The 26819-nt window shown below is 36.1% G+C and overlaps 1 protein-coding gene across 6 annotated transcripts in view; it reads right to left on the bottom strand.

Moving 5' to 3' along the window:
* Nucleotides 1–26819, bottom strand: part of DLC1 (DLC1 Rho GTPase activating protein) — a 229030-nt gene that overhangs the window by 127957 nt on the left and 74254 nt on the right. For all 6 annotated transcript variants that reach the window (XM_021395399.1, XM_021395397.1, XM_021395395.1 and 3 more), the window contains one exon: nt 910–943. In XM_021395399.1, the coding sequence (XP_021251074.1) occupies nt 910–943 (34 nt within the window). The remainder of the gene's footprint in view (nt 1–909; nt 944–26819) is intronic.

Here is a 26819-nt window from a genome sequence, read left to right as displayed (position 1 = left end):
CAAGTAAAATAGCTGCATCTCAATCAGACAGCTCCATAGCTTTTAGAGTGAAATCCTCTGCAAAACATTTTTAACCTATTCCTCCTATTTTATAAGCCAAAGAAAATAACCTGAACCAGGATAATGCAAGAAAACATAACCAACAAAAATGAAAAACCTGGAATGCTGGGTGGTATTTGGATATTTTGAGGTAACGTTGAGACTCCAATAGCAAATTGTCAATTAAAACACATGGTGAAGAATCCAACAGAGACTACAGAGGTCCATAGAACTCTGAACTGGAGCATTCTCGAGTGTTCATTACAACACCACATCCATTCAACAATACCTGCTTATATTTTTCACTAAGCTCACTAATATATTTCACATATCAACGTCAAAGTACAGTGTTTGTAGAACACATATAACGTACAAGAACAGAAAATCAGCCTTTCAACATTGTGAAAAAATTTTCCAAAATAAAAATTCTTATCTCCAGTGAAGTACTTCAGAAAAACTAAATTTCATGCCATACTTACAGACAGACAGCAAAGTTTAAACTAAATCATCAAATCCCACTAACTTGAACCAACACACCAGCATCTGTGTTAGCTAATCAAAACACCAAATAACTCAGAATAGCATCTAGATTATCGCTGACATGTAAGGTACAGCTGCAATTCAATAAGGTGCTTTGCAGGATAACATCAAACACAGTTTTTGATAACTCACAGAAAGCTGAACACTTTTCAGAAAGAGAAATGCCCTATTCAGGAAACAGTAAATAATATTTACAGACATTTATCAGATCTCTAAACTTGTACATTCAAAATCCCATACATAAAGACATTACTTTACCACTTAGTTAAATAATGCTGTATTTCAGAAAGCAAATACAAGGATATTAAGAAAAAGGAAACATTTACTCACCAGCCTTCTCCTTCTCTGAAATAATAGGCATAGCCTGGAGAGAAAAAAGAAGAAAAAAAAGGAAAAAAAAGCCACCGTTAAGAAAATAAGGATTTTAGGAAAAACACTATAAAATATTAACGTAGAATTTATGAGTGTCAGGAAGTCTGTAAAGAACAGAGGTCTCAGTGTGAGAAACATTTTGAAACATACGGTTGCCATTTGAATGACTTTCCATTATGAAACTAATAACTGCTTACAAAATAAATAAATAAATTGATGAAAACAGAAGGGAGGAGATGGAGTTTACATGATACTCCAGTGATTTCATTGTGAAATAATCATGCTAGAAAACATGCCTACAAAATTCCAGAGGGAACTTACTGAGTAATTCTGAAGGAGTGAAGATAGAAAATTGTAGCTGAAGATGAGATTTAACACAAAATTTTTCTACTGAAGAAGTCCTTAATAATTCTACCATTGAATTCATGAAATCAGGGCTTGGGCTCAAACATACTTGCACAGCATGCTGATTTCTTTTATTTTATAAATTTTTTTCAAAGGAAAGTGATAGAAATATTTTCACATTGCTGTAATTGTTTTTGGCATTATACTTTTTTTCGTATTAAAAGAAAAGCATGCGGTATTTTTCTTAAAATAAATAGTTTATAGGCTAAATTTATAGCGCAATGGAATTTATACAGTACACATAAACAATTAAAGAATGCACAGCTGTGATAAAAGTAAGAAAGGCCAGATGAAATATGGGTTGGGTGTGCAGTGTATACAGAACTGCCATGTGAATTAAGGTATTACGAATGTTGCTCTGAAAGTAATGTCTCTTAATTTGATAATGTTGGGCTATGACATCGGAGATGGATGTTAGTGGTACGGCAGCAAAGGCTGAAACTTCCTCCAGTATTCTGTTACATTTTGTTGCTGCGTGACAGATGGCACCTGAGGGGCGGCCTGACAAAATGGCGTCTGACATGGATGTGTATGTGGAGTAAAGGCACATCATGGAATTCCTGCATGTGGAAAAAGTGACACCCACTGACATTCAGTGATGCTTGCTGACTGTTTATGGAGCCCAAATAGCGGAGGTCAATATAGTGAGGTGGAGGCTTTCAGCAGAGATGGCAGTGATGTGAAAGACAAGCCACATTCCAGATGGCCATGCAGATTTTTATGAGTGTGACACACAGGCTCTTTTTCATTGCTGGTGAAAATGGATAGCTAATGGTGGTAACTACGTTAAAAAAATAAGTTTTGTAGCTGGGAATTTGTTCTGTCAAATTGTGTTATTGTGTTCTTTGTTGAAATTTGTATGGAAATAAATACAAGGCATTACTTTCAAAGAGACCTATGTATTTTTACATCCCTTTTGCTCATGGCATTTTATTCAGTAAAATTTTCCTGCTCAACAGAATGTTATTTTATAACACTTCACGGATGACATTTTGAAAAAAAATTTCTTGGACAATATACATTAATAAATACTTCACAGAGAGATGTGATGTGACAGTAAGAAGTGTCAGCATTGAAATCATAAGCTGTGTCATGGAAAAAGGCAGCAGATTGATTGGGGAGGCCTTTCTGAGGTCAAAAGTTCAAGGTCTAGATGAAAGGCTTTAATTCAGTGGACTGAAGTGAAGCAGACATAGGACTCAATGAGGATATGAAAGAGTGATGAGTAAGAAAGATAATTTCTCTGGTAGCTTTATGACAAGACTTAAATGGATTGTAATAACATTGTCTGTAGCTGTAATGCAAGTCACTGGCACTGTCTTTGGTCTGAATGAACACTTCTGAATTGCTGTAATCACAAAAAAGTAGATAAAGTAATGATTTCCATCATTATTCATATTATCATGCAGTAAACGTCAATTTTAAAACATTGTTAACCTTGTCATTTGTCACTTTTTCCCAAAATGTTATTTTTCTTTTAACTGATGATTGCCAAAACATATTGATTAACAGACAAACATAAATTTTAGTAAATCTGTTAGATGGTAGGGCTAAAAGTTGATAAAGATTTTAAGTGGGTGTAGCCCAGGTAAGTAGTAGCTGGAAATATACAGAAATATCATGCCTCAGGACAATTGTGACTGTCACAAAATTAGTATTTCTGTTACTTAGAATGAAGAAACACCAAAAGTTGCAGGTAATGTAAAGACAGATTAAGGTTTTGCACATGAAAGTAATTCCTGTGTTAACTACAGGAAACTTGTAGCAATTTATTAGGACTGATGGTAGGGAATATGGAACTCACAACCTAACAAAAGCAACAATTTTAAAATGGAGTCATATGGATGGATACAAAAAATAATAGAACACTTACGTAAAGAAATATATTCAAAATGGTAGCATTGCAAAGTATGTTTCCATAAAATAATTATGAGAAGGGTCTCATGGAGTGGAGACAACTTTTAACTACAATTTTTCACTACTCCAGATCCACAATAATGTATTACTACTTACATAAACATGTATTATTGCCTTATTTTTCTTCTTGATATCAGATTCGGCCTCCTTTTTATTCAGCCAAACATGGTTCCAATTCCTTTATGTGCTTTTAAAGTCAGAATCATAGAATGGTTTGGGTTGTGAGGGATCTCAAGGATCATCAAGTTCCAACCTCCCTGCCACAGGCAGTGTTGACAAGCACTAGATAAGTACTAGATCAGATTGCCCAGGGCCCCATCCAACCTGGCCTTGAACGCTTCCAGGGATGGGGCATCCACAGCCTCTCTGGGCAACCTGTTCCAGCATCTCACCACCCTTTCAGTGAAAAACTTCCCCCTAACATCTAACCTAAATCTTTCTGCCTTCAGTTCAAAACCATTCCTCCTTTTCCTATCACCATCTACAACTGAAAAAGTTGATTTCTTTCCTGTTTACCATCTCCCTTTAAATATTGGAAGGCCAGTGAAACTCATTTTCTCTGATTTGGTCTTACTGACCAAAGAAGTGAGTTACTTATTTGAACACAGCACGTAGTACGATATTTTCCAGGAACCAAGTATATTCTCAAATTCTTGTGAATACAAATAAAAAAAACAACTAACCAAGAAAACCACCACCAACAAAAAAACCTCTAAAAAAATTTACTGCAGCAGCAAAAGTAATGAAAGTAAAATATTTTCTTTAGAACAGAATAGTAAGCAAATTTTTCCAAAGAATATCAGCATTCTTTCAATAGTAAAGACTGCAAACAGCAGAATTTTTTGTCTTAGAACATGGTACTGTGGTAAACTTACAAATTCTGAATCCACTAAAACAGTTATGAAAGATGAAAAATTTTCTCCTGAAGTCAGGACTATAAATAAGCAAGTCTTGCTCATTAATTCTTCATAATTTGGGAACTTCTGTGTCATTGTTTTAGTCAAGGGTTTAGATTTAAGGTATTTTTAGTCAAAGATTTAGATTTGCTCTGCTTAGAGAAAAATTGTAAATCTTCCTTTCTTATTAAAATGCATAGTGAATATAAAGACCCTCTTTTTTTTTAATCTTTATCCACAAACTACTTTCAAATATGTATGTTTTCTAAACAGAGTGTAAATCTACTGAATCAAGATGCTTTGCTTTTTTATTCTTGGCAAAGAAATAAAATGAGCTAAAAATTGTCAGAATATTCTACTGTTACTTAAAAGCTGAGAACAAAATCCTAAATGAACATAGCATTTCTTGAAACTTTTAAATAATGTAAACAGTAAGAAGGGCTTGTTCAACATAATTACAGACAGTACTATTATTGGTTTAATTTTTTGTTAGTACAGCTACATGTACTGCTTACATGCTGTCCAGTGAGAAAACATGGTTGTTACTTATGAGATGTACTCTCATCTCCAGTACAGTTTTGAATTCATTTGAGACCTTCTTCCAACGAGTTCCATATGGTCCAAATGAACTGCATTCCCAGGAAGTGATTTAACATTTCTGGCAATGGAACAACTAAGCCAGATTTTCTTGCTTGGCCAGATGGGTTCACTATAACTTCACATTATTTCTCACTCCTCACACAGTTGGAGAACTTGACTAACAATTTCTACATGATTGGATCTTTAAAAAAAAAAACACCAAAAGACAAACAAAAAACCCCAAAGCCCTTTCCCACCCAAAAACCCAGGCATACAACTTTTTTACATCCCCTCACAGAAACCAATACTGCCTAATGTCATACTTTTTAACAGTTTGCACTCTTAGGAGCTGGGGGAGGAAATCCCACTGGAAAGGTAACCAGGCATGACTTGCCTATCAGATCATTGCTGAAACATACCGTAGATTTTTATATCTAGAGATAGATAGATAGATAATTTATTTTTACTTTAAAAGCAGTACTCTAAGATTACTTCAAATGTCACATCTTTCTGTATGCACCCTTGCTATATTGCTACTGATTCCCTGTAAATATGCTGTCTGCAAATATGAGTGTAAAGTGCACATAAACTACTACATCGATGGGACATTTTTATTTTAAGTTGCAGTTGTTCTGCTCAAATATAAATAATTACATGCAATACTGAGTTAAATAACCATTTCTTTTGAATTTTATTATAAGTTAGGTGGAGGACTGTCTTCTGGTTAGAAACAAAATGGTGGAAATTTCTGGTAAATCAAAACTTAAAGTTTATGATCAAATGAAAAGTTTTGTTTTACTGAAGCTAGAATATCTAAGTTTTTGAAGCTTTTAAGAATATTTTAACAGGAAAGAGACGTAAATATCTAAAAAAGCCCAAAATTTCAAGTGACAACCATGAGAGATTCATTATGAGCATGCTGACACAAAATATTCTTTTTGTATGTTTACAAAGCATGGGAGGGAAGACCAGGGATACTGGATACTTGGGTAAATAGTTCTCTGTAGTACCACAAACTGTATCCAACATTCATTTACTGAAAATGAAAGAAAAAGTCCCTGCCACATTAGCTTCCTTCTATAACATCGTCAAAATTCAGATATTTTGTCTTTGAGTTGGGCAAAATAATTAGCGCTGTATTTCTGTAATTCTGTAAATTTCTGAAATAAGGATCTACTGACATCTACTTTTTGTACTATCTGATAAACCCATTGGAGTGAGTCTATGCTTCAGTTTTCCAAACATCTTTATTTTCAAAACAATAAATGTGCACTTTTCCCTCAACTTTATTTTAAAGCCAATAAATCCACACACTTTTACCCAGAATATTTCTTATGCTTTTTTATTTTTTATTGCATAAGATAAAGTACATCTGGCACTACATGAATCATGTTTTCAGTGCTGCTGAACATTCATGATGAATATTTGACAAGGCTTTTTCATTACAGAATGCTGTCAGCCTTTCAGGTATGCATTTGAATAGAAATGCTGGGAAGATCTAATGCATCTTCAACGAAGCTGGTAAGGGGTCTGGAGCACAGACTTTATGAGGAGTGGCTGAGGGAGCTGGGATTGTTCAGTCTGGAGAAGAGGAGGCTCAGGGGAGACCTTATTGCTCTCTATAACTACCCGAAGGGAGGTTGTAGTGAGCTGGGGGTCAGCCTCTTCTCTCTTGTAACTAGTGACAGGACGAGGGGGAATGGCCTCAAGTTGCGCCAGGGGAGATTTAGGCTGGACGTTAGGAAACACTACTTTTCTGAAAGAGTGGTCAGGTGCTGGAATGGGCTGCCCAGGGAGGTGGTGGAGTCACAGTCCCTGGAGGTGTTCAAGAAACATTTAGATACAGTGTTGAGAAACATGGTTTAGTGGGGTTATTGGTGGTAGGTGGATGGTTGGACTAGATGATCTTGTAGGTCTTTTCCAACCCAGCTATTTTTATGATTCTATGATCTTGACCTAAAGCCTTTTCTCTATTTTTTAATGCTGAATTAATTATTCTTCAGTTTTTGGGTTTCTTTTTTTTTTTTTGCTTATTTTGTTGATGAATGCAAACTGCTGCTATGTGCTATGCTCTCACATTTTCCATTACTTTTTGATACTCCCACTCTTTTTTTTTTTTCCTCCCTGTGGTAATAAATATCTAAATTGAGAAAAGCTACAGGTAGGTAGAAGTTAATAATCTGTTTCCTGACAGCTTATCAACAGCCAGTGAAAGGTTTCTGTTCAAAAATGATCTCAAAGATTTATAGATTCCCTCAGATAAACACAGGTAGGCAATGACTACAAACACTTTTGTCTGTGGAAGAGATATCTTCTACTGCTCAGAGTGAAAGGAAGACTCCAGGCTAACCATTAGTGTACTACGATTTGACTAGGCAGGGAAAACACAGACTTCATATAATTGTGGGCAGGTGCCTGTTGCCAAGCTCAGTCTCTTGTAAGTCCCCCACCTTCTCTTTTGGAAGCATTTCTATGTTAATCACCTTTCATTTCTGCAATTAAAAATTGTGGTCTTAATTTTCACCTTACTGGATGCTTAATTTATGTGAAAGATTTAAACAAAACTATATTTTTCATTGGAATCATTTACTTTAAAACAAATCACTATTTCAATCTTCTAGAAAATCTATAATAGTATATTGAGGAGCAGAAAAGACCAGCCTCCAAGTTTTATAAGCAAAAATGACTTCTATTTAGTGTTTAAAATAGGATTATTGATTCTGAGACCAGAAACAACTATATATACTGAATTGTATCTGTTGTCTTCCTTCTGCCCAAATGACCAGTACACTCAAAAGAAGAATGATCTGCTTAGTTTCTGATAAGCAATATAGTGGTACAATTTCCAAGGAAGGAGTTATGAACCAAGTGACAGAACTCTGTATTCCATTAAACAAGGGCCATCTTGAAAACTGATGTCATCAATACTCAGAGAAGAGACTTGAGGAATTTTAGAATTTCTCAAACTGTACATTCTGTATACTCCGGAGTACCTAAATAAGCATTTTATTTTATTTAGAAGGTACATACTAGTTTCCTTAATTTGGATAAGTTAATCTTAACTGGGTTATTTTATGAAATAAAAATCACTTATCACTCAGTTGGCTTGAAATTAGGGAAATACTGCAGTTCATAATCCAAAATTTCCTCAGCTATATCCTCGTTACATATTACTGACTTAATATCTCCACTGGAAAAGTTTGAAACTTTGTTGCTAATGAGTCTGATTAGGAAAGTAAGCATCTAAAAAAAGCCTTCTTAAAAACTAATCATTTAAGAAGTCATCTTTTGGTACTATGATTGAACTGAAATCATAGCAATAATGCAGGAGAAGAGCCAAGAAAGATTGATTTAATTATTTAGAATTATTTACAAAAAATATTTTATTAAACTCAAATTTTTAAATCGAATTGTAAGCTTTCCACAATTTTTAAAATTTAGATTTTTTTTTTCTTATATGGATAAGGAATAAAGAAAAACAACACTATCAAATTCCTGGGCAGATGAACTTTAGAAATGGAATTCAGCTGTCTTTCTTTGTAGTCATTCATTTTACTAAGATTGTAATTACTAAAAGTAGAGCAGAAAACAATTAAAATCCACCCACAATAAAGTTGCATCGATTAACTAACTGAATTTAAAAATTAATAAACATCACATTCAGAGGCCTCTGGTTAGATTTATGACTAGACTACAAATTTCTGTTGTGGTGGAAGTACAAAGCTGTATGCTTGCCTGCATATGTTCTCCTTCAGGCTGTTGTATGTCTCTCCCCAGTCACTTTGTTTGCTGGCCAGATATTTCTATTTGTTTGAGCCTCTTCATGCCACTGAGGTCATGAGCATAGACCCTTTCTAGCCAGTGTGAGATGGTTGGCAGTTCTCTCCCCTCAAGTCACTTGCCAAGAGTGTGCACTAGGAGTGGTCTGGTAATTTCCTACATCTTCATCATTCAGCTGTCATATTGCAACCCTTGCGGGATTGGAAGTACAAACACAAAGATTTTGGATCATTGTCTTTGTACTGCATTGGTGTTACTACGGACGTGCCATAGATCACGATAAGCTTCCTGTGCTCTGAATTCCGTCAGCATCACGCTGGCTTATATGAAAGATAACGGTAATGGTTTATTTGCAGCTTCTTCTCCATTAAGAAAAACTTTGGCCATAGTATAGAATTAAGTCCTTATTCTTTAGGGGTATTTCTAGAGACTCTAGTCTTCAGAGCAGCAGCTGTGAGCAGCTCAGAAACCTGAGAGTTAGCATCACACTTTTTGGGAAACATAATTAGAAATCACTATGATTCTTTTTGACCAGCAGTTGTCAGACCTCGCATTATTTGCATATCAGGACTTGGAATAAATAGAAATGCGTAAAATAACCAGTTCCACCAAACATATGTGTCTCTTACCTAAAGGAAGTATAACTTGAATGTTAACAGCAAAGCAGAGATGTGATACTACCTAGAATGGGAATAGCTCCAAGAGTGCTCATGCTTTTCAGCAATTTGCAGAGGTTCTATGAGGGTTCATATACACATACAGAGCTTTTACCCAAGCTCAGAAGTCATTTATTTAGCTAATGTTTATCTTATAAAACCTTTTACAATAATAAACACATCAATAAACCATGAAACATGGGCAAATCTGAACTATTTGGGAACCAAAGGGCATCCAGCTCTAAGGCAACAGTAAAAGATAATTAAAATCTCATGTTTCTTATTTGTTTCCACATCATGTAATGTGTACAAATGTGATTTTGCCCTAAAGCTCTTAAATTTGGGGCTGCTTCTGCATGGCTGACAGAAATCCCAGGTGATCTCGGTCTTCTCATCTATTTATATACAAAACTTGCAACCTTAGAATCACTCCATGTTTTGTGTAAATAAAAAAAATTTTCAATTGTGATGATAGAAAATCAAATATTACATGACAACTATAAGTTACATAATATCTTTGAGCATCTACTCCTAGAGTAAAAGGGGAAATTAAAAATAACAAAACAACACTTTCTCATTTCTATCCTCCTCCAAGAAAACAAATTCCTACGCTTTATCCCAAGAAAAGCAAGTCATTCTTACTAATTTTGAAGGCCGTAGATGTGAAAGTCAGGAAGCTTGTCTCATTCCTGCAAGTGCCAGCCTACTAGAATGCAGAAGGTCTCTGTTCATGAGCTGAGAAAGATTAACAAGATAACTCATATACATAAATGAGCCATCTGATTCTAATGCTCTTTCCATGAGGTCAGCCCAAATCTATTGATTGCTATCCATGTATAGATCTAAATTTTGCTATTATTTGTCTCATGAATCCCTCTGGTGTTCGCAGAAATAAAATCATATTCAAGTTTCTTGAATATTAGATATATAGGATCGGTATATATTCTACTTAACGAAGATCTTACTGTGTCCAGCTTTATATCATGAAAAACAAAATCAGATGTAGAGCATTGCAACAACTGACTGCTACTGAGAGAGAAGCGATTTGCTGACACCTACTCACACTCCTCCTGTGTGAATTTACCCTCAAATCTCCACAGGTAATCCCAGCTGCAACTGCTTAGAATTGATTCTCCCCTCCCCCAAATAAAAAAGTAAAACCCAATAAACTAATTTTTAAAACATATACATGCTTTGGAACAAATCTTTATTCTCTCATTCTCATACAAATTCAGTGACTTTGATGCTACATTTTTGGGAAAGAATCAAAAGCAGATCCCCACAGAGGCTCCTGATCTTGAACTTTATCAAGGCATAGAAGAATAGATTACTACAAATGCTGCACCTCTTCTACAGTGGCTAAACCCCTGCTTTCTAGAAATTGCAATTCTTCACTCAAGGAGAGTAAGTCACATAATAATTATGCTAATAATGAAATGATGGAGAGAAGAGGGGGACAGCATGCCAGACAGAATTAGTGATAGGTTTGGGAGAGTCACTGGGGTGTTTTATTGTGAAATAAAGAGCATCTGATTTTGACAGGTATCAGAGGAGATCAGAAGATTGTAAGTGCAAAATTAATACATTTCAGTTAGTTATCTCTGAGTCAGCTTGATGTGATAATTATCACATCTTCCTGGCTTACTAAAGCATAAAGAAAAATTGATTAATATAAATGACCCTATTTGCTTTCACAAGGAGAAAATAAATGACCAGAAGCACACAAGAGAGTAGCTTTGTCTTGGAAAAGAGGAGGAGGTTGAAGGAAGAGAATGAACGCTAAAATATGCTATCTGGACCTTGTTTGCCTATTTGACCATATTCTTGGTATCAGTTTATTTTTGCTCCAACTCACAGTGAGTGTGGAATTCAAAAACCACCAAACAACACTACTGTGACTTTACAGTATTTCTCTAAGTCATACATTAGAAGAATAGATGAAATGGATGTTTCTTGGGCACTGCAGAGGTAGTGTGCAAACTTTTAAGCACTTGTATATGTTGTAGGTCACAGACAGAGGCAGTAATAAACAAAAATGTGAGAAAGAAAGAAAATTTTATTTTTAATCCATTCAAGAACTTCTCTTTCTTTCAAAAAAATTGATTGGTTGTTAAGTAGGAAATATATTTGTTATATGAAAAAAACCCTCCCCTTTTTCCTTTAAGGAGGGGGCAGAAAAAAAAAGTAGAAATATGTAACAAGGGAAGATGAGATGTTCTTTATCACTGAGAAAAGAAACAGGAGCTTTGCCTCCTAAAAGGGCCTAAGGAGATGAAGCTTAGAAGTATTTTTAATCCAAATATAACAAAGTAAGTTCTAAGAAGTACCCAAAGCCCTTGAAAAACCTCTCTGGAAAACAAAACATTCATCTGCACAGCTGTTGTATGCTAAAATGCTTGTAACCAATTTCCCATTTTTTGTTTGAGGAAAAAAAGATTAAGATTTCTACTTGAACACCTAAACTCTGGTCGAACTGAGTGTAAAACGTCTTTTGCTCATGTAGCCAAAAGCTTGGTTCCCCTGATTAATAAACCAGACAAATACATATTTCATCTGCCATATAGTTTCTTCATCTGTAAGTATTGCCAGTATGAGCACAGGTCCAGGTCTGGTGTACATTTCTTCTCCTATTACACTTCTTTACGATCTTGCAGCTCCTCACTTAACTTGGTATTGCCTAAGCTAACTTTCTGTAGTATGTACCACATGAACAGACGCAGAGAACACAGACACTACACGATTTCCATCTCTGTGGAGTAATGCCATCTTATTCCCAGGTACTATCTGTCAAGCTAGGATCTTTGGTGTCATAAAAATCCAGAAACAATCAGAAATACTCATATATGTCAAATTTCTCATATTGCTGACATATTTTACTCCTGGGAGGTGTTTTGCAGTTGACTTCAGTGAACTCAAGGTTCCATTCACCACCTTAAGCTTCATCCAGAAAAATGCAGCTGTATTTTTTTCTTAATTACCAGATATTTTTCTATTCAGACAATAGTTAACATCAGCTTGTGAAGGATTTATTCTCTTTGTAAATCTTTTATCCTATAAACTTTCAGAAGACATTTAAAAGATGAGGTATTCAATATTGGAATTCATTTACCTAATATAAGTTCCAAACATTACCATTTTCTATAGAATTTCCATTTTGATGATATATTTCTAATTGATGGGGGGGGGGGGGGGGAAGGTACTGATACAGAGCAGAATTCTGCTGAAATCAGTTGGATGTTTGCCAAGTACTCCAGTAAGCAAAGGCTCAATTTGACACTGTCTGACTCAGAACATTCCCATTTATGCTGTGCACATTTCCTTCTAAGAGACAGTTCTGTACGCGGGTATTCTATGCGCTACCATTGAAAGCCAGAAATTTCATCAAACATTATACTAATGGCTACATTTACTATTAACACAGTCTTTTAAAGATCCTTCATTTTCCAGAAGTTTCAAAATTGGTTCACTTTCAAGATTTTTTATTTATTTTGTTTTGAATTTTATTTTTGGTTTCTGCAGGCATTCAACAAAGAAGTATCTCCTCAACGTTTGCGTTCCCACGCTATTCCCATGAAAATCTCATCCAGGCTTGCAAACAGATGCGCCACAGATCCTGAGAGTAGTAAGTGGGTCCAGCTCTGTGAAGTGCTGGGCATTTGTTGTATTTCCCCAGGATCGTGCCCTAATTGAACAGTTTCTCTCTGAATTGTTACAACCTTACCAAACTTTGTGTGGCATATTACAAAAATGCAGTTCATGGTTTCTAAGCTTTCAAAAGTTTCCTGCGGGAAACAGCATGCAAGAGTCCAAGTACACTCTTGGCTTTCATACCAATACCAGTCCCCTGGGGAGAGTTTGACTTATTCCATATTTTAGTTAAGAGGGACTATTACAAGTATGAAACATTTTCTGCAACAACACTTTTGACTGAATCTCATGTTCACACTCAGCTCTCCAAGAACCAATATTTCACAAACATTTAAAAATATTCCTCTCCATGAAGAGTGGTGCAAAGTACTCTAGAAAGCCACAGATCCTACAAAAGTAGGTGGTTTTTTTGAAAGCAAAAGACAAATCTGGCAAAGCAGATTTCTAGCAAAATAGCTGCATTTGGAATGAAAAAAAGGATTTGTGAACATAATTATATGAGTAGGGTAAAGTTTAAATTCATCCACATTACTCCCTAGTTTTATATATAAATTTAAATTACCAAGTTGCCACAGGAAGGGTAGATTTTTTTTAAGGATTAGTTTTTTGCGTCTCAGAAGCTAAGCAAACATAAAAATGGCTTAGTGGAAATCAACAAACAAAATAACAACACTATAGCAATCCTTCTACCAGGAAGCTGGTGCGTGTTTCTCTTTGGAAGAAACACAACAAGGCATTACCCTTTGCCACCCATGTACTTCAGACTTTCTAAACACAATGACTGTATGCTGAACCTGATGAGGAAAGAATATACTGAGTTAGCAGAAAGTTACAGAAGTGTCTCTCACGATAGTAAGTTTAGAATTGAAGTTCTATTTCACATTTGCCTGTGTTTTTATTGAAGAATAAAGGTGATGATAGGAGTAGAGGGCAGTCTGGTAATGACTACCTGAAAGAGAAAACATGTATTAGCTGGTGCCAAGGAGAGCAAAAGAAAGAAATAAGCCAAGGTACAAATAGATTAGATCAAGACTTTTCAGTCTGCCTTTTTATGTTCATTTCTTTATTATTTTGCACTTGTAGCCTGGTCAAAAATTGAGATAATGTGATTCACTTTTGGTAGGCAAATACTACTCCCCACCATCTGAGTTTAGCATGATTTAGAAAGAGAGGTAATGGAGAAGTGGGGACTCATCAGGCTACAGATCATTAATAGAAGCTAGATGTCTTCCAGCCTGTGAGGCTAAATGAAATCTACCCAAGTGTGCTGAAAGAGATGACTGATGTGATAGCAAGGTCACTAAAATCTGTGAAAAATCAGGACATCGATGGCCGAGAAAGACATACCCCATCTTCAAAAGAGGCAAAGATGAAAAGATTTTTAAGCTTGTCAGCTCAACCCATCCAGGGAAAGACCATGCAGCACACCTTGGAATCATTTTCCAAGCACGAGTAACAGGAATGCAATCCTTCCTGTCTACATAGCTTCATACATGAACCTACATAAAATCTGTTGAAACAACAACTCCTAGCTGCTGTTGAAAATCTCAATGTTATAATCTTAACTAAAATCAATTAAGACCATCACTAATTACACAATACTGAAAATTATTACTTGCTCTTCTTCCACTTGCAAGTTGTCTAACATACTTAAGTACTCTGAGTTAACTACATTTGAGATTTTTTTTTAATCTTTTCTCCTAGATTGTCTTTTTTTAGCTTTTTTTTTTTAATAATAAGAAATGCTGAAAAATCGTAATTTTCACCTGATTATTTTTCATCTTTTATGTGTATGGACCTAATATTACAGAAATTTCATGGAACAAAGTAAAACAGAGCAGCTAGTCTGATTTCTGTGTTTTATAGGCAATATCTATCATCCACTTCAAATAAGTAATTTTCAGGAGACTAAAATGTCCAGGAGAAAGTCAAGCTACAGGTCCTAAGTGTTTTGGAAGTAAATTAAGTTAGTAAATTAACTGAAATAACCCAGGTAGAAAAAAACCACATATTTTGTTGGGCACATTGTGATGAAGGGAAAAAATATCAGTATCTTTGCTGGTTGTGTCTAGAGATTCCTCCTGAAAATTGGTTTAGCATGGCAATATATATTAAACAGGAGAGGAGCAGAAATGCCATGCCACCACTGGTTATCTCTACTCTGCATGTTATCTCCATTTGCTTCAGAAAAAAAGTACAGCAGGTCCTTGGTTCTCAGACTACCCATTGCCAGTCAGGGAACATCACTATGTTCTGATATAGGGGTGATCCAATTAAATGTGAGGTTTTATTTTACTATATTTTATCTTTTATTTTGCTGAATAGCTAAACTGAGAATATTTCAGACAACCTGCTTGAGGGCAAATGATCTTCCCATAACCCAGTGAAGAAATGACAGCGCATGGAGACTAAGGAGTGAGACCTCTGCAATCATGTCAACACCTTTCCAAAGACAAGCAGAAGGAATAGATTCAACATTGTTACCTAGGCATTAAGTTAATTTGTTTGAAACACTTAATTCAGATTGATGTCTTCTAGTAAAACATATCAACAATTAACTATCCTTTTGCTATGAAGGTTAATGCTGTTGCAAAGTTGAACTTCAATTGTATTCTGTTGCAAATGAATCCTCATATGCCTTTGCTGGCAAGACTTAGAAGCTGTCAACTCTTAGATATCTTTTCCACATTCCCATATAGAGCTGTCTAACCACTCATTATCCTTTGGGCTGATTCCTAAATGCTCACTAGGAACTGAAGATATGACATGCTATTAAAGTACTCACTTTTCCTGAAGTGTCAGAGTTGGCCAGAAGGGACAAAATCAACCCCAATTCCAAATGTTTGTGCATTTAATTTGAATTACACATGGATAAATGATGTTTTCCTGGAGTAAGCACCAAGCATGATCCCTGACCACTGTTATAGCTCCGCTACAGGAAATTTGGTAAAAAAAAAACAATTAAACACATGAGAAGTTAATGGGAAGCCTTCCTCAACTTCAGCAAGCACTGAATTGCATCCTACATCAACCAAGACTGTATTTTCACCTGCCCTCTTCTGACTTCGAACACTAAGGCACTTGATATTGCTTTGGTCAATTCAATCTCATCTTCATGAGATACTTTAGTTGCCTTCTAAGCTTTGCAATCTACAGCTAGAGATAGAGATAAAGCCTGAGAGAACTGCTACCTGGGAACCGACTGAGCACACCCCCTTAAAGTTGGTCCCATTGCAGCTGTGCCATGTAGTATTGCCCATAGGAAGGAGGGGAGATTTTGAGTTACCTCATGCTCAGAAGGTCTTCTGTTTCATAAATCCACTGATAACACAAAGCCCATGGCTCACTGCCAACTATAGAAAGGACTCAGAAAACAATTACCCTCCACTACTCTCCAGGTAGTAAATGCAAAATATTAGAGGATAAGACTTCTGATTTATCCTGTAGTGTTTAGTATGAGAAGCCAAATAAAAGGGAACATTGAAACTTTATTTAAACTGTCTTCTGACATGATTCAGCCTATGGTAACTAAATTATTTAATGTTCAACTCAGTACCATGATTTTTGAAAGCAATTTTCTCAAAGTAACTTAAGATATTGTTACAGGGAATTATCACTTATACAGACTATAAAAATCTTTTAAGATTACTTAGATAGGCAGTAGAGCAAGGATGCTACAAAGAAATACTCTTGTTAGTCTCTCTCATTTGGATGAGTTCATCATGTAGGTGAAGAGCAGCTCTTCAATGCAGTTGGAACAGCTTTAATGAAAAGCAGATTGTGTCAAGACTTAGAAGAGTCACAGATGGAACTAGCACAATTTTCCTTATGAACTGTCTTCTAATGGGAGGACAGCTGTATTATGTGGAAACATTCAGCTGAGTGTAAGTCAGTTCCAGAGCACCCAGAATCTCATGGTCAGAACTCACCCTTGAGGCAGTGGTAGAAATACAAATGCTATGTAAACACCAGAGCTCCCAATGATTAATGTGATAGTTGAACTGCACTGATGCTTGCAACAGTGGAAACTTCTTAAATACACAGACAAAGCCCATGAGACACAAACATACAGCATAATTACTAGTTTGAGGAGCTGAGCTACTAAAACTTCAATGAAAACAAGGAGAGATTTAACAGCTAGAACTACTTCTGTGGGAATTCAGTAGAAAACAGGAAAGAATTTCCCATGCATTTTATGGAACAAGTTATATATGCCACATGGATTCATACAGTATGGTGACTAACTGGTTGGAAGAACCAAGTTCCTTTCTTATTTTGGAGGGTGATTCTGACGGCAATTTTTCTGGGGGTAGAATTGGCTAATAATACAGATTACAAGATGGCAAGGAATGTAAAAACAGACATTATTTTGCAGTAAATCTTGATTATCTGCTGGTACACAATAGTGATGTAAAACAGAAGTATAACATAAGAATAACAAACAAAAAGGATAATAACAAAAATCCAGTATTTAATAGTTAGGAGAGAGAAAATCTTTACAAAGATCGATCAAACTAAACAAAAAAATACATGCAGACTTTAAAAAAAATCCCTCAGTCTGTTTTATATCAATAATAATGGTCTTTTACTTGAATTTCCTACCTCATTCCTTATTTAAGCTTCCTTTCTACAGTGTCCCCTATAGTTTTCCTGGCCTAGAGTAACACTTTCGCTAAACATTTTTCCATATTTTAAAAAACATCTTACTCACTGTATTTATTGTCTGAAACTGTTTCCATCTTCATCTGTAAAGACAGTCAAGACTCATGAATTTCAGATGGAAGTTCTCATTTATCATCATCAGATCTTACATAGTGCTGACCAAAGCAGCATTTTTCATTCCTATTCTTTCATTCCTTGCTTCTGATCTACATTCTGACAGTGATTTTGATCCCATCAATTTGTTTCTTTCTCCTGATGTGTTTTCTTTCCTGCATAACTGTACCACAATGTAAAGCACAGCAATGACAGCATAGTAGCACAGTTCTAGGCTGCAGCAGGTGAGGATATTCTCAAACACAGCAGCCATAGACACAGAAACAAAGGAAAGAAGCTGCATACCTTCAGAAGGCTTCAAGTATACAGGGTTCTCCAGGAAGATACCCTTGTCTCCACTGCCAACCCTTAAATGACGTCTGGGAAGGGGTGGATCCTGGCTCTACCTCTTCCGATCACTCATGTGCATTGCATGCACCTGAGCTCCCCTGCCTTCCCACCAGGTGCTCAATCACCACTTCAAGCTGTGACTTAGCATTTCTGCTACAATGACAAAAAATGCTTACAGTACTTTGTCCACGAGCTTTTTCATGTCTCCCTCTATTGATAAAGAACCAAGTATGAATCCTGGTTTGTCAGTTATTCAGATTTCTCCGAATTGCTCTTTTTCCCACAATGCTTATAAGATTCCCTTCACATACTGTCCCTGGCTCACTGTTATTTGAAGACAATAAGAAAATGTTTTAGAAAGTGTTCTACTTGCTAATAATTCTTTAGAAAGAATAATGGTGATAGTGGTAACTTTAGTATCTTTGCTTTCATTCTCATAAGGTTAGCCAGCTTATACTTCACAAACCTATTTTTAAGTGGTGACAACATTATTTGTATTACTAAAGCACTCAAAACCCACAGACTTGGACCACAACCTCATTGTGCAAGATCCTGTACAAACAGGGCAAAAGAATTACCCATACACCAAAAAGAACGGAGCTAGTCTAAAGCAAGGATCCTTATGCAGACTGATGTGGGAGTAAGAGTGTTTTGAGCAGTCTGAGAGCACCCTGGTCTTGACTGATTTCAAACTTTTCTAGAAACCCCAGCAAAAGGGTATGCTAAAGAAAGCACTGGACTAGTCAAGATAACTTTGTTGATCTATGTGGGAAGGGTCCTTCCGAGGAAAAATCTGAAGGTATCCAGTCTCCTGTATTCCAAGTTTACCTGAAATTGTGAATTTTATCCTATAAGTATTTTTCTGAAGCACTTAAAATCTCATAATCCTAAATATCTATGGAATTTACGATATTTTTAATCTAGAATATTTTTAGAGAAAAAAATATTACAGTAGTTTTCCAAAGAAAGATTTACAAAAAAATCTGAAAAATCACTGCAATGACCACATTATTTTTTTTGTGAACTGTTTTCCCATTTGCCATGAAGCATGAGCTGCCTTGATCCTTTCCTTCTACTTCCAGTTTCCTGTCAAAGACAACCATCCAGTTGAGAAGGTTCCCAAACACTCAGCCCCAGCAGCACACAGCTGCTCTAGAGGTCAATATGCTCTTATGACTCCTGTCTCCTTTGCCTCTTTCATAGCTAAGAGGATCACGTGAAACAGTGATAATTCTGGAGCTTCTGAAGGCTGTTCAAGAATTCACAAAACATGTTAATGTATTTAATATGCTGGAAGGCCTATATTCAAATGGCTCTATAGCTTGTAGGGATGAGATAATTGCTAAATCTCTAACATTGCCATAAACTGACATATCAAAATTTGTGAGCTGCCCAGATCTATGACACAGCCCATAAAAATACGCGTTAAAGATTATATTACACCATGAATGGCATCACTTCTAAATTAATGTTTCTTAATAGCTATTACTGTTTACCAGTCATGGATCAAATGATTGAAGCATGTTTATGTCAGTGGGTGCTTACATTTTGAATTTGTTGCAAGATTAGGGTCTGAAATGCTATTTATTTCCCCACACCAACCTTTCTCACTACAACTTTACAGCAGTCTAGCGTACTCATAGCAACTAGGTCATTAAATATAATACTAATAGTGAAAGGAGACTTCACAAGGAAAAGGAATTTCTTAAAACTTCATCACTGTGATAACAAAAAACTATTTAAAACTTAAACCACAAGAGCAATTGCTTACACTTATATCAAATAATGATATAACACAGCTCTGAAAGTGTAAAAGGTGTGCTAACTTGAAGGAATCTTCTTCACATGCTGTGATAAACTCCACCTTCTCCACTCACAAGGCATTAAGGAAGTCTGGAATTAGCAAACAGTCATTACACAAGTGTGGAAGCCCCAAAAAAGCATGGTGATCTGCAGGCACTCCTGAAACACTGCTCTGGAATCCTTGCTTCCCTACTCTCACTGCTGCTGGAGCCTGGGAGCAGCAGGAGAGATCTGATCAGACTCACGTTCTGCAGGGCCCTGTAGCAGAACCACTGATGACCCCAAGTGATTAGAGGTCAGCAAACTTTAGCCTGAAGCAACCGTGCTCTGAACTTTGGCACATTCTGAGTTGACTCCTGTTGGTTTGTTGCCTTTGGCTCTTATCTTGTAGTTTACCAAGGATTGTGAAATTCTGAATAAAGTTACAAGACAGATTGGTTCTCTCTCTATGACTCAAGGTCTCCCTATTCTAATGTCCTCGGTCTTCAAAATTCCTTTGGCAAACCAGCTCATCTATCAGCTGACATTTTCCAATAGGTGTGTCAAGGGGCCCAACAACAAAAAAAATCTATAAATGTTGAATGCTGCACAGAAACACACTCAGAGATTCTTTAAGGTAGCACTTGCTCTTGGACAAAACTACCTGCATTCTAGCAGTCTGTGCAAGTATAAGCTTTAACCTGTAACAGAGAGAACTCTGCTTTGAATCCAGTACTGCATGTGGCTTTCAGGAGAGAAGAATGGAAGAAATATTTCAGAAAAGTGCATATATGGAATATAGGAATAAATGTAAAAAGCGGAACTTTTTGCAAAAGTTAGTTAGACTTATAAGTCTGACCTCACTGACTCCCAAGTTGCCCATGAAACAGGGCTTTATGTTAAAGTCACTTAGACTTCTGAAAACTTTTTCTGTGAATTCCACTTTTGAGGCTGTAGTAATCAGAAGGACCAACACAACAGAAGAGGTGTTACAAAAGAGGTAGAAGGACCAGCATGATAGCAAGGTGCTACAAAGGAAGGGAAGCATATTGCTCACCCATATCAGAAGATTCTGGGTTCGCAGGGAAAAGCTTCCATCAAAGAGGGATCTCTAGAAAGAGATCCTTCCTCAGTAGCAGTCAGCCCTTAAATAAGGTTTAAGAGGGGTGGAGCCTGGCTCCACCCCTTCCAGTCACACAGGTGAATTGCCTTCACCTGTGCTTCCAGGGCTGACTGGGTCTTTCCTCCAGGTGCTCAATCAGTGGTTCAGGCCATGACTCAGCAGTTCCCATACAGAGACTGAACTTAGACCTTTGATGGGAGACATAAGTTCTTCGTCCTCGAAAGTACAAGGTGAAGAATATATTAACTCATTTCTGTCACTAAAGTGGTCTCACAGCGCTGTAAAGGAATACTTAATGAAATAAAAGATCTTCAGCGATAAAGTGGCAGATGGACATGGGAGGATTTGTAAATAATAATTAAAAAAATATACAAAAATATTAAGCTTGTCCATGGTTCTTGGAAAGAAGTAATTTGTTTCCAATGACAAAAACTCTCCATATCAAAAATACTGGATATGAGACCTATTTCATCTTCAAGCATACTTTGAGAGGCAAACTTAATCAGATTCAGTTAAATAGACTAGTACTTCTCCCCTGATCTTTACCTGCAAGAAGGTAGTTCCTACTTGTACTGTGTATTTCAGTGTCCATTCTCCCTTCCCTCTCTCCTTACCCCTTTTCTGAACTCACAGGACCAGGTAAGAAAATGATTACTGAAATTTCATTATTTTGCCTTCTTGTTTCCTTAATTGAGGCAGTTACTGGAGAACTTCTTATTCCAGAAAGGACCTTTGAACTGCTAAGGATTTCAGCATGTACAGTCTGATTATGAATACATAAGCAAGACATAAGGCATTTTCAAAAGTAATTCAGGAACAGAAAACTATAGCGTTCAGCTACAGATGTAGTAGAAGCAGATACAGCAACAGTTTCCCTTCCTGAAAATCTTTAAACATGCAGTCTAACAAATTACATGCTCTGATTTTCCTTTCTTACAATTACAAAAAGATTATTTCCAGGATATTCTAAACAATATGAGATACTGTTTTTTACTCCTAAGAATAGAGAGGTCTCAAAAAACTCTGAAATCCCTAAGCATGTTGAAACATCACTTGGTGTTGGCAGCTGCAAACTGGATCTGTCTTGAACAAGGTCTGTATTGGCAAAGTAGCAAAAGAAGAATTAGAAAGAAAAATTGCATGTGACTGTGTAGCAAAGCTTCACAATGAGCCAGCATAGTTCTGTTTTAACAGTTTGTAAGCTGGAAATAAAATTGGCTGTATCACTCTTTGTCACATTTTTGCAAATTGCCTTATCCCTATGACACCATTAATTTGCCATGGAGAATGAATTCCTGATTTTTGTTCATTCTACATATTAACCGTGTAAGTTCGTGAAAATAAATTCATTGCTCCTGTTCAGATGAAAGCCCTATATTTATTTTTACTTTTTCTAGACAAACCTGTGTCATTTCCAAAAAATACTGAATTTTAAATATTGTTAGCATCAGGTTTTCAAGATGTACCTTTGCCAATCATTTGAGGTTCTTTGAAACTCAGACATTTTAAAGAAGCAGACTATTAATCTCACATTTATCTAATTTTGTGTCTACTCATCAATATTCATAAAGTGTCTTGAACACCCCTAAGAGCATACAATTGCAATATAAAATATTGTTTGAGAGCTACAGCTTTCTAAAGACAGTGCTAGCACTCTGCACTCTGGGTTTTTGAGAGATTAATTGTCATCTACTCCCCTGCCTTCTCTTAAATGGAATCCTACTTCAGTCTCAGTGGCTTGAAATTCCTCACTGGCTGCTTCTCATATGCAGTTTTTGTTCACCTAATAAACACTACAGAGCAATAAACTTTGTCCAGTGCTGAATACTGTCTGCTCAGACAGGAACCTGAAACTTCAGAATGACTCTGGAAAACTGGAGTATCTATTCACTATCACTTTTGAGCTGCATCTGACATTCTGTATTGCAATGCAATACAGAATGCATTAATCTCTATGTAATGCATGCAATTTTATTTAATATAATCATATTATTTCAGTATTTATTGCAAGGTAGCATACAGAAGATTCTGATGGGGAAGTACCAATATTGGTTGTGTTTTCTTTTAAAATAAGAATAATAGCAAAATCACATGTAGACTTCTTAGTAAATGAAGGTAAATAGAACAAAAATTAGGAGTGTAAACTATGCTTTAGGTGAAAAAAAAAAAGAAAAAAGCTCCAAAACTTTGCTAATCTCAATATTAGAACACAGAAAAGTTCAAAACATGGTAGTAAATCTGTTAAAAAAAAAAAAAAAAAAAAGTGGCAAAAGACTGGAATGTATGGCTTCTATATACAGAAAGCACAACAAAATAGAAGCCCATGCCATTTGATTAACAATTTACAACACCTTCCTTGTACAGTGCACTGCAGAAAATGGCAGGCTGTTTCATTTCTGTATTTCCAGACGCGTGTCATGTCCAACCCCATATTTAATAGTGTGTAACTGCCTGAAGGGGAGAGATCAGAATGTGTGGCATGTCTCACTGAGAGGAATTTTGTGCATTAAAAAACCCCAAACCAAACTCTTTCAACTGTTAAACAGAGACACTAGCCAATTCCCTTGCTTGCACCCTGACTTTGAAGACAAAAAAAAAAAAAAAAAAAAAAAAAAAAAAGAGAGAGAGAGAAAAAAGAAAGAAAGAAAAAGCGACAGAAAGCACAAAACAAGACATAGAAAAGGGAGAGACAGAGAGGGAAAGCGACAGAGAGAAAGAAGGCACAGGAGTAAGCGAATTCCTTATTAGAATGGCTTATGTAAAGGGCATGAAGAAATGGTTTTCCATGATGTCACTCACAGTATGTTGGTGCCTGGAAAAGTAGTTGAAAAGGCAGACATGGATTTCTTCCATTTCAGTAATGCAAACTATTCCTGCCACGTTTTCAAACCATGTTCCAGGAGTAAAGAATACCATGTGTGCAGCATGAAAGAAGATAACCTAGATATTTATTCACTACCACCAAGCAGATTTTAGCAAGTTGATAGTTTAGGTTCTATCATTTCCTCTTTACCTTTTAAAACTCAGCTTTTCCTCCCACTTTGTAATTTTCTCCTCCCCTTGCTTTTTTTCCTCCTACATTTCTTACCCCCTTCAAGAAGCTGATGCAAAGATCTTTTCCTACTTCTTCATATGCATGCTTCTACTTTCCTGCACTCTCCATCTACTCTTGAGAGATCAAGCTGTTGTTGCTACTGTTTCCGCTCAAATTCTGTGTCTTTGTCCCCTCATTCTATGCTCCTTTGCTTGTCTTGGATCTGAGCCTGAAATTCCTTCTTAGATAAAACTCACAGGAAATTCTCACCAAAAGCCTTATTTACATATGACGTTGTTTCTTTCCCCTTTCATACTGCTTTTCTTTTTTGGGATTTTGTATATGGTCTCTTCAGCTCAATGCCTGTCATTTCAGAAATTACAAATTCAAAAGAAAAAAAAATCCAAAACAACACTAAGCTGATAGTGCATTTTAAATAGCCACAGCTGAACGTGGGGACACAGATTCACGGGGGCTGAATTCAGTCCTAACAAGACTTTATAACTGATTTACTTTGCCCTAAAAGCCACTTGTCTTTGTTTGGTACATGGCCTGGAAAACATCTAATATCTATATTTGCTATAAATGCTGACAATACTTCCACCTTGTTCAAGTCATACACCACCATGTTATCCAGAGGAAAAGAAGTAATTTGAAAGCTTAGAGGAAGAGGCAAAACTGTGTCTGCACAAGTACTGGGATTGGTGAAAGAGCTACAGACCATGGGGAAAACATAATGTACTGGAGGGCATTGTGCTATAATTTGGTGTTAATTACTCTGCAGACTTTAATGCAAAACACAAATCCAGAATAAAAGTTAGGAGGGTGGGCAAGTCAAAGAAAAAAAGAGAAAAGAAAAAAAAGGATAAAATAAAAAGACACAAAAAGTATGAAAAAACAATTGAATAAAAAATAAACCAAACAAGAAAGAAAAATAATAGAAAAAAGCAACCAAAAAGAGAAAGAAAGAAGAAAAAAATAAGAAACTGAAAGACTACTTCAAAGATTCATAGCTAAGCTAAAGCAAAGCATTATTTTAAAAATCATCCCGTTCTTTCCTGTTCTTATATACACAGTTCTGCCAAAGGCATTCAATTTTCATAACATCCCAACATGGATCATACCTTATCAACCACTGAATTTTTGCATATGTATACAAGGAGATTAGCTGAAAACAGTTTTACATTAAGTTAGACCACTATATAATAAATAGAGCACTTCCAATCTTCCTGTGTGACCTACTGTAGGGAAACTGCTTTAGCAGAGGGGTTGGACTCAATTTCTAGAGGTCCCTTCCAACTCCTACAGTTCTATGATTCTGTGAAAAGATAAGGGTCTTGCAGCTCTCAGTCCACAGGATGATTTTCAGTTTGTGCTATTTAGTTTGACTGTTGCAGTTCCATGACACTAATTCCTAGCAAGATATAATCACAAAATCATAGAATTGTAAGGGTTGGAAGGGATCTCTAGAGATCTTTGAGTCCAACCTCTCTGCAAAGCAGGCTCCCTGCAAGTATGTACAGTTGATCCTAGCTACAAGTCTTGTGCAACACTGTTGGAATGAATAAAATTGCAACCCTTGTCACCAGTTGGTCTTCAACTAGCAAAAATTACAAATTCTTTGACAGCTTTGAATCTCTTCAGTCTCAGCTCCGAGAAAATCTGCAACCCATCATCCTGCATCAAGTCTCCAAGTAGCTCTCTCCCTTTCCACTGCTTCATACTGTCTAGGAATTAGGACCTACTCACCACTTCTAGAACTCTCTCTTCTGTTCTGGATATTTTGAAATATATTGTTACTACTGCACAGAAAATTTCTATTTTAATGGTGTTTCTTATACTTTTATGGAGAATATATTCTGCTTAATTCAACGCATTAAGATCTAGTTCAGAGTTACTCTAAAGATTCACATTATTAAAAATCCTTATCCTCCTACTCCACATGTGGTAAAATTTTTCCTCCAACATATTCTCTAATTATTGCCTTTCAGTGATAGTATTCTAAAAATGGTGAGATGTATAAATGCAGTAACTGATGCAATACATCTTTCATTTTAAAAGGAGATTTCAGATTCCTTCTTCTCAGCAGTTTCCTAGTAAAGTTTGGTATTTATTACTTGTTCTGAAATCATACATAAAGCAGAGATGGCATGTTTCACTAGGACAAGATATATTGAGATAAAGAGCTAGACAAGAGAAATAGCTTCCACAGAAGAGAAACAGCCCATGTAACTGCTTTCACGCATAGTATGTTTGTGGTTGTACTAGATTAGTCTAGATTAGATTTTTCTACCTGACTGACACTTGCAGTAGATTACAGAATGTGTATAAGCATGGCATTCCCAATGGCATCTGAATGGAATGTACATTGTACAAATACTAGGCCATGGGTGTCCAACCATTTGGCTTGCTGGGGCCACACTGAGCAAACAGGAACTATCTTGGGCTGCATATGAAATACATAATAAAGTTAATGTGCATAAGTATAAAAATTTATTATTTATGTATGTTTTATTAAAACATAAAAAACAGAGAACAACTTAAAACTAGTGGGATGTTTGACCTTGTCTTTGTGACACTAATGCATCAGACAGGTCCGATGGAAGTGACTGCAGTTCTCAGTGAGCTCTAAAGGTGTTCATCAGAATTTTGATGAAACATTACTCTTCCTGTGCTTCATCCTGAACAATAATTGTTCACAAATGTACGTACTACCAAAAAACCAATGACATGAATAAGGCATGGCTGTGAAATGAGGGATATTTTTCTCTGATATGAGAGGTCTTATAAAAGTATAGTAAAGACACATGACCAAAATTTTCTTTGTGTTGAATGTCTGATTGCAACTCTATATATTCCATTTGAAAATTCAAAGGTAATATATCTGTGTCTACTGAAAATGGAGTTGCAAATACACTAAAAAAATGATGAATTTTTAAAAA

This window comes from Numida meleagris, chromosome 4 (assembly GCF_002078875.1).
Source record: "Numida meleagris isolate 19003 breed g44 Domestic line chromosome 4, NumMel1.0, whole genome shotgun sequence".
In the NCBI taxonomy this organism is placed as follows: domain Eukaryota; kingdom Metazoa; phylum Chordata; class Aves; order Galliformes; family Numididae; genus Numida; species Numida meleagris.
The sequence above is the reverse complement of the archived record's forward strand: the minus strand, read 5'-3'. Positions and strand labels throughout refer to the sequence as shown.